Source organism: Lutra lutra, chromosome 4 (genome assembly GCF_902655055.1).
Source record: "Lutra lutra chromosome 4, mLutLut1.2, whole genome shotgun sequence".
Classification (NCBI taxonomy): domain Eukaryota; kingdom Metazoa; phylum Chordata; class Mammalia; order Carnivora; family Mustelidae; genus Lutra; species Lutra lutra.
In genome coordinates, this window is record NC_062281.1 from 137,989 (window position 1) to 150,717 (window position 12,729).

The 12,729-nt window shown below is 53.3% G+C and overlaps 3 protein-coding genes across 12 annotated transcripts in view; 1 reads left to right on the forward strand and 2 right to left on the reverse strand.

Moving 5' to 3' along the window:
- Positions 1-12,729, reverse strand: part of ZNF34 (zinc finger protein 34) — a 28,446-nt gene that overhangs the window by 13,193 nt on the left and 2,524 nt on the right. The window contains exons 1-7 of one of the 9 annotated variants that reach the window (XM_047726882.1): positions 9,024-9,076; positions 6,776-6,815; positions 5,540-5,593; positions 5,041-5,114; positions 4,623-4,749; positions 4,070-4,189; positions 798-2,313 (exon numbers count right to left, since the gene is read on the reverse strand). In XM_047726882.1, coding sequence (XP_047582838.1) covers positions 950-2,313; positions 4,070-4,189; positions 4,623-4,749; positions 5,041-5,073 — 1,644 coding nt within the window. In that variant the 5' untranslated portion in view covers positions 5,074-5,114; positions 5,540-5,593; positions 6,776-6,815; positions 9,024-9,076 and the 3' untranslated portion in view covers positions 798-949. Of the gene's footprint in view, positions 1-778; positions 2,314-4,069; positions 4,190-4,622; positions 4,750-5,040; positions 5,594-6,775; positions 7,461-8,468; positions 8,597-9,023; positions 9,077-12,729 lie in introns of those variants that run through there. The other 8 variants (XM_047726881.1, XM_047726883.1, XR_007126777.1 and 5 more) reach the window with 8 other exon arrangements.
- On the forward strand, positions 5,137-9,174 carry LOC125099207 (spidroin-2-like). Its single transcript, XM_047728621.1, has 3 exons — positions 5,137-5,196; positions 8,431-8,849; positions 8,892-9,174. Exons 1-3 carry the CDS (start codon positions 5,137-5,139, stop codon positions 9,172-9,174), a joined length of 762 nt encoding a protein of 253 aa, XP_047584577.1.
- On the reverse strand, positions 10,487-12,729 carry RPL8 (ribosomal protein L8). 2 transcript variants are annotated; one of them, XM_047726910.1, is made up of 5 exons: positions 12,592-12,729; positions 12,369-12,510; positions 12,062-12,280; positions 10,906-11,021; positions 10,487-10,680 (listed from the first exon to the last, which is right to left on the reverse strand). In XM_047726910.1, the coding sequence occupies exons 1-5, from the start codon at positions 12,727-12,729 to the stop codon at positions 10,522-10,524; spliced, it is 774 nt and encodes a 257-aa protein (XP_047582866.1). In that variant the 3' UTR covers positions 10,487-10,521. The 2 variants fall into 2 exon arrangements, with proteins under 2 accessions (XP_047582866.1, XP_047582865.1); XM_047726909.1 differs by lacking the exons at positions 10,487-10,680; positions 10,906-11,021 and adding an exon at positions 11,535-11,806 and having other exon boundaries at positions 12,035-12,280.

The following is a 12,729-nucleotide window of genomic DNA, read 5'->3' on the forward strand; positions in this document are numbered from 1 at the left end:
AGCCCCCCAAGCACTGCTCATGCACTCTCTCCCTGGACCCCAAAAAGGATCCAAAAAGATACTTGTACACCCGCTCGCAGCAGCAGTAAGTACAACAGCCAAAAGGTAGAAACACCCAAGTGTCCATCAACAGATGAGTGGATAAACAAAACATGACAAAACAAAACAAAAAAAACATGGTGTCTACAAACACGGTCATTTTTTTTTGGCCATAAAAAAGAACGACATTCTGATATAGGCTACAAAATGGATGAACCTCAAGGGCATTGTGCAAAGTTACAGAAGCCAGCTATAAAGGGGAGATAATGTATTATTCCACTTACAAGAAATAGGCAAATTCATAGAAAATAGAACAGAGATTGTCAGCGGCTGTGAGAAAAAGGGGGAAAGGAGTTATTGTTTAGTGGGTACAGACTTTCTGTTGCAAATAAGACAGTGGTGACGGTTATACAACACTGTGAATGTATTTAATGCCACTGAACTACATACCTAAAAATGGTTAAACAGTAAATTTTATGTTGTATATATTTTACAATAAAAATGGCAATTATCAACTGTATTATAAAGACACAGAAAAGTATGACTGTTAAGCTTTTAAACTTATAATATGTAAAAATATGTGAATGTGTAGAATTCTTCCCAGTGTGAGTTCTCCAGGATTGAGGAAGTAGCGAAGGTGAGAGCCTGTGTGCTCTCAACAATGTGTGAAAGGAAGCATATACCAAATCACCAGTGGCAGATCCTCTCTCTACGTGGGGGAGAACTATGTTTTCCTTACCTCTCTCAATTTCTCCAAAATGAACATGCACTGCTTTTGGTTTAAGAAAACTGTTTGTTTGTTTTTAATTAGAAACATCCCTCGTCTGTAACAACACTGTGTGGACAATAAATAAAGGGTCGGGTTGTACGGAGGCTGCGCTCGGCAGAACTCATGGGCCCTCCTCCGCGGTCAGCGCGCAAAGTCCTCGCGGAGGTGGATCCTCTGGTGCTGGCACATGTTGGAACTGTGCCGGAAGGCCTTCCCACACTTGCTGCACTTGTAGGGCTTCTCGCCCGTGTGGATCCTCCGGTGCTGGACGAGGTAAGTACCCTGGCTAAAGGCCTTCTTGCAATCGCTGCATTTGTATGGCTTCTCTCCGTGGTGCGACCTTTGGTGGTGGATGAGTCTGGAACTGTTGTGGAAGGCCTTCCCACACTCACTGCACTTGTACGGCTTCTCTCCTGTGTGGATCCTCTGGTGCTGGATAAGGTGTGTGCTCTGGCTGAACACTTTGCCACAGTCATTACATTCGTAGGGCTTCTCGCCAGTGTGGCTTCTCTGATGTTCGACAAGTTTGGTTTTTTGGATGAAGGCTTTCTCACATTCGTTGCATTTATAGGGTTTCTCCCCAGTGTGAATTCTTTGATGTTGGATAAGGTTAGAACTTTGAGTAAAACCTTTGCCACATTCTTTACATTCAAATGGCTTCTCCCCAGTGTGGGTCCGACGATGTCGGATAAGGATCGAGCCGTCACTGAAGGCTTTCCCACAGTCATTACACTTATAGGGTTTCTCTCCAGTGTGGATTCTCTGGTGATAAATGAGGGAAGAATAGGCGCTAAAGTGTTTCCCACAATCACCACACTTATAGGGCTTTTCCCCGGTGTGAATCCTCTGATGTTTCATGAGGTTGGGCCTCTGGTTGAATGTCTTCCCACACTCACCACATCGGTAGGGGATCTCCCCAGAGTGCATCCTTCGGTGATTGATGAACTCGCAGCTCTGACTGAAAGCTTTCCCACACTCGTCACACTTGTAGGGCTTCTCTTCACTATGAAGCCGCTGGTGTTTGACAAGGTTAGCACTGTACCTGAAGGCTTTCCCACAGTAACCACAATAATGCAATTTTTTCCCAAGAGGAATTTTCTGATCATCTCTAACAACTAAATTTGCACTGAAGAATTCCCCAGAATCATGGACTATATTTGTCTTTTTTGACCTGTGTACACGTTTATGGTTATTGAGGTATGATCTCTGTTCAAAACTTTGTTCACATATATCGCATTTGTGAGGTCTCTGATCAGAGATAGGGCTTGACCAAAACCTGAGGCTTCCCCCAGACTCCTGGATGTTCTCCTCGTTGGCCAGTGTGACTGGCCTCAGGCCTCTCTGCTCTACTAGCTTGTCCAGGCTCTCCTCTGGCTCCCAGACACATGCCTGGGTCTCACCAGGATCAGGTCCTTGGGGAACAGCCTTCTGGAGTTGATCCAACTCTTCCCCATCAAGCATCTCCCCTGAAGACAACTCTTTGTATTCAGTCCTGGTCCCATGACCTGGAACAATGAACAAAACATCTTAGGACCACCTGTTTGGACTTGAGAAGGAAAAAAACGAAGATGCTGCGGACTACCTGTACAGTACCAATTCCGTCACCTCCAAAGTCACAACACCTTGCAGAGATGACAGCCTGTAGCTCAGAGGCTTACAGACTCTGCCCAAGGCTGCAATCTTGCAGCGGTCCAAGTACTTCAACCCAGAGCTGACTAGGTCTGTCTGCCTTCTGCTTAAGTGGGACTGCAGGATACTGGTCCTCAGGAGAAAAGGACAGAAGATGGAAGCTTTGCACCACCACGGAGACCAGAGGGGCCCTGAAAGTCATGGAGGACATGTGACAGACAAAGAAGTGAGCCTGAAGCCACTAACAACAGCTAATCCACCCAGAGTCCATGGAAGGAAAACCAGCTGTTTCCTCAGAACAACAGAGGACCAACATTGTGCCAACCACGGACAAGGGACACACCAAGACCCTCAGCTCTCCCTAGCAGGCTGAACCCATTCTTTGGGCTTTTGTCAGAGGCCTGAGAGGCAACCCAGTTAATCACCAGCCCCTTAAACTCAAGATGCCATACAGAATGCTTCCTGATACCCTCAAGCCTCCATTTCTTACTTCCTGACCAGACAGCCACATATCAACCCCACCTGTGGAAATGTACCACCAGAAGTGCATTCTCTGTGAGAAAGAGAAACATGTACAAATATCCCAAAATGGGGACAACCAAATACTAACAAGAATGGAAAATAACTGTGGTACAGTCATATGATAGAACACTGTATAGCGATGAAACAGAACATACTCTGTACAACATGGGAGCTCTCACAACTTCAGACGCCCCGAATGAGACCAGACACAGAGCTAAGGGGCAGAGTGGCCTCCCAATGTCAGAGAGAAGGACCCTGTAAGGAGCAATGGGAAATGACAGAGGGAGGTCCAGTGGGCTCCCAGGCAAATAGAATTGTTCTGGATTTTGATTTGGAAGATGGTTTTTACAAAAATTCACCGAGTTATAAACAGGATTTATCCTGGTTCTCCAAGAATTGATATTTGATTAAACAAATTTACAAAAGAGAAATTAGAGTTCTTTAGCCAGTGGTTCCTTTAGGACATCATCAAGACATGCAAAATAAAGCTTATCAGAGTTGTCCACAGCAATGACCAGAGAGCACCCTTCCCATTGGCACTTCCATCCAAAGTAGCGACTGAGACTCGTGTATAAACACGGACACTCACTGAGTGAAAAAGGAGACAACAGCAGTACACACGGGATCACTGCACTCCTGTCAAGAAGCAAGCTTCATCTATGGGTGTGGAACAGACAGCACCAGGGAGGGGACAGCGGACAGAATACACCGGCATGTGCGTGAGGAGAGTCTCTCTTCCCTGTAACAGTTTATTTATAATTGCCAAGTGGATAATTTAGAAAAGGAGAATGAAGTAATGGTCTGTTATCACTGCGGTCCCATGGGACCCTCCTCACAGGGCATGAGCTCTGAAGGGCAGGGCTCCACAGGGTCCCTCTTCTCCTCTAACCAGCAACCCCTCTCACCTTCCCAAAAGACTCAACTCAAGAATCTCCACACTGAGGCACCCAAGCTGACAGAGGGGACCTGGACTTCAGCACACGCCATTCCCAGGGTCACCACGTTGCCCTGATGCACCTCGTTCTAAATACCTCACTCACTCAGCATGTACCTTGGATCCCAACAAATGCTTGTTCAGCCACTGCTGGGGAAGCGGCCCCCCTCACGCACCTGAGACACTGACTCTTAGTCGCTCTTTCCCCTCGGCGCCCTGTGCATCCAGGACCCACGGCTCATCCCCTCGTTCCAACTGTGTGATCACCCCAGGCTTGGGACCTGCAGGCCCAGCTCCTGGGAAGAAAACGGGGCCTAGAGTTGGTGCCGAGCATGCAGGGCTGTACCGAGTGTGTCTCATCTGCAACTGGGGCGGCAAGGAGAAGCACAGGCAAAGTGGGGTGACGGGAAGTCTGGACACTCTGGAGGGCTGGGGATGGTCATGAAGACGAGATCTGAGATCCAAGCACCGGCAACAAGAGCCCGGGGACTCTCTCCACCTGGAGATATGCAGTCCCTCTATGGAGGAGTCTGTCTTGGGCCTGGGGCAGGGAGGCAAGTCTTATCTGGGAGCTCAGAAGAGAGAAGCGCTGACCCAGCCCCACTTGGCCTCTGGTCTGCGCAAACCAGGTCTGCCTAGGACCAGAGGATGAAGTGCCCAGCCCAGCCCCTGCTGAATCATCAGTGCCCAGGGCTGTTCCCTGACCAGCAGCCTAGTGAGGGGACTTACCCAGGGAGACCAGATTCCTGTAGGTCTCCAGCATCACGTCCCTATAGAGGCCCCTCTGAGCAGGGCCCAGACGACCCCACTCCTCCCGGGAGAATAGCACGGCCACGTCCTCAAAGGTCACCTCAGCCTGGAATGACAGGGGCTGCTGCAGGCCCAGGTATAGGCCCAGGCTGGAACAGCAGAAGTATGCCAGGAATAGCAGCACAGGGGTGACTACAGGCATGATCCCCCAGTACAGGCCAGGGGAGTGACCTGAGTCCCTGGTCACTAAGCCAGTAACTCTGAAGGCTGGCAGAGGGGGTCCCAGGGTCACCCATCCTCTGCTCAGTACCCGAAACCAAGATGCCTGACAGTGTCTGCAAAGACAGAGCAGGCAGGGAAACCCTCTGTGGAGATTTCAGGGAAACTGGATGCTCACCTGGGGCAGGGCAGACAGGTGCAAAGCCGCCATCACCTGGTACCCTGGGCTTCCCAGTGTGAGTCACACTCGTGCTGAAGGAAGAGAGAGGAACACATGGTGGCCCAGCCTGCCCCTCCTGTGGGCAGCTTCAGGGCCACACTCATCCCCATCAGGGTACAGCTGGTCTCCTAGGCAGACTCTGCTCCCTGCCTGGGGCTGCCCTGCCCGACCCTCCCCCACCGCAGAGAGACCTGCAGGGATAACTCCTCAGGTCATCTGTTCCCCTCAACCTTTCTGACACACCAAGCAGTCTCATTCAGGAGGAAAATGGCAATACTCATTCACTTTGTATGCAAGAATAAAGTCAACTTGTTAAGTGTTGAGGACAAAAAGAAGTTTAAAAAAATTAATCAACAGAAGGTACAGAACAAAATCAAAGTATAGATGGTAAAAAATACCTTAGTAGGAACAAGTTCAGTGGCTGAATAATGGTTAGAAATAAAAGAATTAAACTCACCTACTAGAAGCGCAAGATTCTCTAACAGATACACACAAAATGCACCAGTATAACCTAAAACAAAGTAACACAGAAAGGCTGAATATAAGACAAGCGTCTGGGGGGCTCAGTGGGTTAAAGCCTCTGCCTTCAGCTCAGGTCATGATCTCAGGGTCCTGGGATCGAGCCCCGCATCAGGCTCTCTGCTCAGCGGGGAGCCTGCCTACACCTCTCTCTCTCTGCCGGCCTCTCTGCCTGCTTGTGATTTCTGTCAAATAAATAAATAAAACCTTAAAAGAAAATGAATAACACATATTAGTAAAAGGGAAACCCACCCAGAAGCTGTCACTGCAGACAAGTGTATGTCCACCAAGACACTTGGAACACGGAAAGCCGATGCTAATGGGAGGAGCAGAGAGCAACCGGCAAAGCCCCCTGGAATGACGGATCCCAGCGCGCCCCCCTCAGACACAAGTGGAACGAGTACAGAATAGTTGCTTGAAACAGAGAGATTCCAAGATATATCTTCAAAACTATTAAAAAACACCACACACCAGGCAACAATTCCAAAGAGATACCATTTTGCAAAACATTCTCTGAACACTATTGTTATGCTGGAAATATATGACTAAAAAGGACCACCTCAGGGGCCTTGGGGGGGCTCAGTGAGGTAAGCATCTGCCTTCCGGTCAGGTCACAATCCCAGAGTCCTGGGTTTGAGCCCCACATTGGGCTCCCTGCTCAGCGGGGAGTCTGCTTCTCCCTCTCCCTCTGCCCTTCTCCCTGCACATATGTGCTATCTCTCAAATAAATAAAATCTTTAAAAAGAAAAAAAAGAAATTAGATACAGGGGTGCCTGGGTGGCTCAGCTGGTTAAGCGACTGCCTTCGGCTCAGGTCATGTCTCTTCGGCTCAGAGTCCCAGGATCAAGTCTCCCATCGGGATCCCCGCTGAGCAGGATGTCTACTTCTCCCTCTTACCCTCCCCCCTCTCATGCTCTCTCTCTCTCTCCAATCCTCCTTCTCAAATAAATAAATAAAACCTTAAAAAAAATAAAGAAATTAGACACAGACTAATAAAAGTAATTCAAGAAAAGATGGAAGAAAATAAAGAATACTTAATTTAAAGAAACAAAACATAATCTCAACACTGCTAATAAGACACACAAACATCTGGCAAGTCCAATGGAGGGAGACAGAAAAGAAATGGAAAAAGAAATACTATTAAGAACAAAAAAGGGGACATAATTCTACATACCATACAAGCAGCAACAGTTGTCAGAGTGCGGTCCAAGACCCTGGGGGCAAAACAGTAGAACTTTATTGAAGGACGTCTAAAAGAGCTATGGAGAAATAGAGAGTGGTCATAAAAAGAAGGACTCAATGTCATCAAAATGTCAGTTCTCCCCAAGTAAATCTATTAATTCTGTACAACCAAAATTGCAACAGGACATAAACATGAAATCTGACCAAAATGACTCAATATCATAATAATATCCAAGATTAACTAAGGCCAGGCCAGAAGAGAACTGAAGTTAGGCAGACGCATGCCCTACCACATACCAAGACTTACTGTAAGACTACGGTAATAAAAGTGAGGTTTGAGCATAGTACAGAAAACAAGGAACAGACTGGTGTGTGCATCAATGACATAACGGCGCGCTAACCAAAATGGTACCGACACAACGGATTTTCCACAGGAAAGTAAAATCCAACTGCTGCCTTCTATGGCACAAAAATATATTTTAAAAACGCTGAAGACCTAAATGTTTAAAACAAAACGTATGGCTATTGTAAGAAAATAACATGCAAAATACAGTACATCAAGGAACACTTGTTTTACTCCAAAAATTTCTGTACAAGACACATTAAGAAAACAAGCTGTAGAATCAAAGATACTTGCAAACATACTTAATACATAAAAAAAGACCATTTAGGGGCGCCTGGGTGGCTCAGTGGGTTAAGCCGCTGCCTTCGGCTCAGGTCATGATCTCAGGGTCCTGGGATCGAGGCCCGCATCGGGCTCTCTGCTCGGCGGGGAGCCTGCTTCCCCCTCTCCCACCCCCCTGCTTGTGTTCCCTCTAGCTGTCTCTCTCTGTCAAATGAATAAATAAATAAAATCTTAAAAAGAAAAAAGTAAGGGTCGTTTAGGGAACCAAATGGGACTGGGGACCCTGCATCTAAGAGCAATTCCACTTCAACAGCTTTCTTTAAAAAGGGGGGGGGGAGGGGTGTAGGAGTCTCGATCTTCTGGCGGTGAGCTCAAGTCCCACTTTCGCATGGAACCTACATTACAAAAAAAGACGGGGCTGGGGAGGCTGGCTAGCTCAGATGGTACATCCTGTCACTCTGGACCTCGTGATGGTAAATTCCAGCCAGACACTGGCCACAGAGATTACTTAACACACACACACACACGTTTTTATTCCGTTTTGGTTTTTTAAAGATTTATTTTCGAGACACAGAGACAGCCAGAGACCACAGGGCGGTAGAGGGGGGGAGCAGGCGCCCCACAGAGCAGGCGGCTGGATCTGGGACTCGATCCCAGGACCCTGGGATCATGACCCGAACCTAAGGCAGAGGCTTTAACCCACTGAGGCACCGAGGCGCCCCCAAAGTTTCTTTTAAAAGTTGGTGTGTGTGTGTTTAATGTACTTTCAAAGCACAGAAACAGGTGCACTTTTTATTTAAAAAGTCTTCAGTGTCAGACGTGAATAAAGGCCTCTAGAAGAGAGAAACACGTCTGGCCGCTGAAAGGCCGTGGAGCGCCAGAAGCGAAAAAGGGAGGCAGACGCCGTGGCACCGGCCCTTCCGCAACTGCTAAAGGCAAGAGGAAGCACGGGAGCTGCGAGGCGCGCGGGGCGGGGGCACGACTGACGCAGGCGTTGCCGGGCACTGAGCGCTCCACGCCAGAGGTCGGGTGCGGAGGGAAACCGCACGGCGCGTACAACCTGCACCCAGAAGCGAGGGCAGGGCCCGGCTCACGCTGGGGGCTGCGGTGAGTCTGGAGAGCTGGTGACCGTCCGCGCGGCGGAGAGGAGCCGGGAAGGGAAAGGGCCTCGAGTCAGCGGGCCAGGAGGGCCCAGAAGCAGCCCCTTGGGACGACCTGGGAAGAGACCCCAGGGTTCCCCCGAGCCATCAGACCGCGGAGGAGGACCCTCGGGCGGGGCGGCGCGGGGGCCCGGCAAGGAACAGCCCCGCCAGAGTGGCGGACAGCAGACGCCGGGCTGGGGGACGGCACGGGTCGGGGCTTGCGGCCCATCGGGAAACCCCGAGGCGGGGGACGGGGCATTTCGAGAGGGCTCCGAGAGTGGGGACGGGGCCCGCCCGAGGGACGCCGGGGCCCGCCCGAGGGACGCCGGGGCCCGCCCGAGGGACGCCGGGGCGGGAGATACTGTCGACCGCGGGGCGGGGGCCGGGGCATCTCTGTGGTTACAGGGAACGGCCGGCGGCCCGCGCCCGGGAGCCCTCGCGGTCACCACCGCCCTCGCCCGGCCCATACTCACCTCAGCGCCGCAGACGAGCCGCCTCCCGGCCGGCCGCACTAGCCCCACCCACCGCACCGACCGCTACCGACCGGAAGTGACGCCCTCACCCCGCGTCCTAGCCGGAGACACCCTCGGGCCGCTCTGGGAAACCGACTCCTTGTCTCAGTAGCTAACCTCCCGGAGGAACCGACAGGCGGTGCCCTAAGTGGGGCGCGCGGCCGCTAGGTAGCAGTCTGGAACCATAAGCCCGAAACTCCAGAACCCAGGCGGGGGCGAGCAGCTTGGGGATTTGGAGGACCTCGCTTTAGTGAGAGGCTGAAGGCCCTACAGCCAACACAGAACCAGGCGCTTTCCTTTGGAGCTGGGTAGAGAAGCCATGCAACCACCAGGAGAGACAGACACCAGGCTTACCGGTGACATGTTTTAGCACGCTGAAGCCAGGTCCACGGGGCTGTGGGGGGGGGGGGGGGGGGCTGGCTTCCTTGGGTGCCGGCTACTGGAGCAACCCCTCCCTGATGGCCACCTCCTGGACAAGGTCCCAGACCACTGTGTCCAGGAGTGCGAAACAACAGCATGTTATCTTACAGTCCTGGGAACCGAGCCCAGCCCTCTTTCCTTCACAGGGAAATGTGGCCCTCCTGCTTTTCTTCACCACTTAGGCTATAGTGGGTGATCAAGTGGAGACCAAAAAGGCAAGAGGTGGGGGCAAGGTTCATGCTGGAGACAAGTGCTGACCCTGACAGCAAGGAGCCCTGTAGCAGCCACAGAAAGGCCTCCTCAGTAAGGTGGTCTCCGGAACTCTGGGTCCACCACCTTCCCACCTGCAGTCTGTACAAGGGGCATTCTACCTCAGCCAGCTTCCTACTGTCCCTCAACCTTGTCCCCATGATTAGGCAGTGGCCTGTCGTCCCTGCTTCTGCATTGGCTCACAAGGGGAACCCCCAGGGTAGGGGGCTCTGGGAAGCAAGTGTCCTGGTCCAGAGGCACTAATGAGACTCCACTACCATCTCTATGCCTCACTGGCTCAACAGATCTGCCCTGGTTCTGCCAGTTTTGATGAGCCTGTCAAAGTTTGGGACAAGGTCCAGGGACAAAAACAGGAAGTCCATTTATTGAGAAACTAGTCGGACTATTCCGGTTCTCCCACTGCAAGACAGCTTTCCCTCTCCCCAACCCATGGCTTCAGGAGCACCACTCTCATCCCGAAGCATCCACACCCTCACCCAGAGAGATCCCCCAAGTGCTCAAGTTCACGCAGATTTGAGTGAGATGCTGTTCCCTGCACTGGTGGCGTGTGTGTGTCTGTGTTTTCCAGGCATCGAGGTGTGAAGATACCAAGCACCCCCACCTCTTCTCTCCAAAACTTTCACTATTCGCTGGTTCATCCAACTACATCTTTCTCTTTCTGAAACTTTAAGCTCCATGGCAGTTCTCCTGTAGAGGATTCTTCCCTTCCGAAACCATGGACAAGCACAACTTAGTGGCAGAAGGACACACTTTATTGAGCCCCTCAACCCTAGTTCTCCTTCTCCTGCACAGTCTTGGTTCCCCGCAGACGCCCAGTCCGGCGGGCAGCAATAAGACCCACTTTGCGGCCAGCAGGGGCATCTCTGCGGATAGTGGAGGGTTTGCCAATGTGCTGGTGGTTGCCACCTCCAAAAGGATGCTCCACAGGCTGCAAAGAGAAAGGTGGCATTAGTACAGGGGTGTGGACCCACCTACCTCAGGACCTGGTTAAAGGCAGGATCAAGTGATCTGTGCCAACAAACCACAACCACAACCCAAAGCCTCACACTACAGACCCTTTGTCCCAGAAGGGAAATGCTCCAAGGAAGGACTTGTCCATCTAGCCTCCCAGTCCCCAATCCCTGCCTCAACCACCCATTTCTGGACTACTCACGTTCATGGCCACTCCCCGCACACGTGGCCAGCAATTCCTCTTTGCCTTGTACTTGTGGTAGGCACGGCCAGCCTTCAGAATGGGCTTGTCAATGCGGCCACCTCCGGCCACCACACCTGTGGGAAGATCAGGCACCTCAGGAAAGTGCACCATACCTTCCCGAACCTTCAGGACCCTATCAGGCAGAGCATCCTCACCCCCTGACGGCTCATCCTCTCACTGTACTCACACACCATCACGTGGCTCCCAGAATCTGTGTAACCTCTTCCCAATTACCACCAAGCAGCCTAGCAGACGAGCCCAAGTTCCAGTCTGCTGGGCAGCCTAGTCGGGCCCTTGCACGTGCCATCGGCAATGGCTACCTCCACCTACGCGTCTGCAGGAAGCCCCCCTACCGCAGCCCGTCTCGGCAAGCACATCACTCTAACTTCCGAGAGGAAGGCGGACTCAGTCTGCCCCGCGTCTCCAGCCCTGCGGCTTGTTTTGTAAACACCTGCTCAAGCATGCTTCTGGGGGGCGGCTACCTGGCGGCCCTGCCGGCTGAGGATCCAGCTCTCGGCCCTGGTGATCTCAGGGTCGCAGGCTCTAGCAGGGAGCCAGCTTGGACACTCTGTTCCTCTACCCAACTCACACGCGCGCTTTCTCTAATCAGCCTGTAAGACTCCACGGAGAGCCCGCGGGGTGGGGCGGGATACCGAGGGAGAAGCTGAGCTCCGGCTAAGCAGGGAGCTGGACTCTGGGCTTGATCCCAGGATCCTGGGATCACCCGCTAAGCCAAAGGCAGAACTGGCCACCCAGGCGCCCCTGCAACGAATCTTTAGAAAAAAAACAAAACCTTGCCGAGAAAAGTAGTTCCTGGTCTGCCACACTTCAAAGGCGCTGCTGCAGGAGCAACACGAACCAGTCCCACCCTTGCTAAGACACTTCTGGGCCGCTTCAGGCCCGCCGCACGCCCGCGAGGACCACCAGCCGGCGGACGTGGGAGCGGCGCCCGGCAGGCCCCCGTCACCCCGCGGCACAGTCGGGCCTGCGCGACCGGCCCCGCCGGTGAAGAGGCCGAGACTGCCGCGCCCGCTGCAAAGACCCCGGCCGGGTCCCGCGGTTGGCCGGGCGCGAGCGACGCGCGGACGAGCACCCCGCAGCCGCCGCCACTCACCGACCACAGCTCTGTTGGCTGAAGAAATGACCTTCTTCGAGCCCGAGGGCAGCTTCACGCGGGTCTTCTTGGTCTCCGGGTTGTGGGAGATGACGGTGGCATAGTTCCCCGAGGCTCGGGCCAGCTTGCCCCGGTCGCCGGGCTTCTCCTCCAGGCAGCACACGATGGTGCCCTCGGGCATGGTGCCCACCGGGAGCACGTTGCCGATGTTGAGCTGGGCTGCAAGACGCCCGCCGGTCGGCGTCAGCCCGCCGCGCCCCCCGCCGCCCCCGCGCCCCCGCCGCCCCCGCGCCGGCGCGAAGCCCACCCTTCTTGCCGCAGTACACGAACTGGCCGGTGTGGATGCCCTCGGCGGCGATGAACAGCTCCGTCCGCTTCTTAAACCGGTACGGATCCCGGAAGACCACCTTGGCGAGGGGTGCGCCGCGGCCCGGGTCGTGGATGATGTCCTGCGGGCCGAGCGCGCGTGATCGGCGGGTCCCCGCGAGGCTCCCCGCGTCCCCACCCGCCCGCGGAGGGGCTGCCCGCACCTTCACGATGCCCTTGATGTAGCCGTGGCGCTCGGCGAAGTCCACGGCGCGCAGACGCGCGGCGCCCTTGCGGTGCTTCACGTGCGCGCGGAACACCGAGCCGGCGCCCTTTCTCTGCCCACGGATGACACGGCCCAT

Coding starts and splice junctions, on each gene's coding strand:
- LOC125099207 (XM_047728621.1), top strand. CDS start 5,137: ATGGTGGCCCAGCCTGCCCCTCCTGTGGGCAGCTTCAGGGCCACACTC. Junction 5,197..8,430: donor CCACACTCATCCCCATCAGG/GTACAGCTGGTC, acceptor GCTCCACGCCAG/AGGTCGGGTGCGGAGGGAAA. Junction 8,850..8,891: donor GGGGACGGGGCCCGCCCGAG/GGACGCCGGGGC, acceptor GGCCCGCCCGAG/GGACGCCGGGGCGGGAGATA.
- RPL8 (XM_047726909.1), bottom strand. CDS start 12,729: ATGGGCCGTGTCATCCGTGGGCAGAGAAAGGGCGCCGGCTCGGTGTTC. Junction 12,511..12,591: donor ACATCAAGGGCATCGTGAAG/GTGCGGGCAGCC, acceptor CTCGGCCCGCAG/GACATCATCCACGACCCGGG. Junction 11,807..12,034: donor GCGGCGGCTGCGGGGTGCTC/GTCCGCGCGTCG, acceptor AGGGTGGGACTG/GTTCGTGTTGCTCCTGCAGC.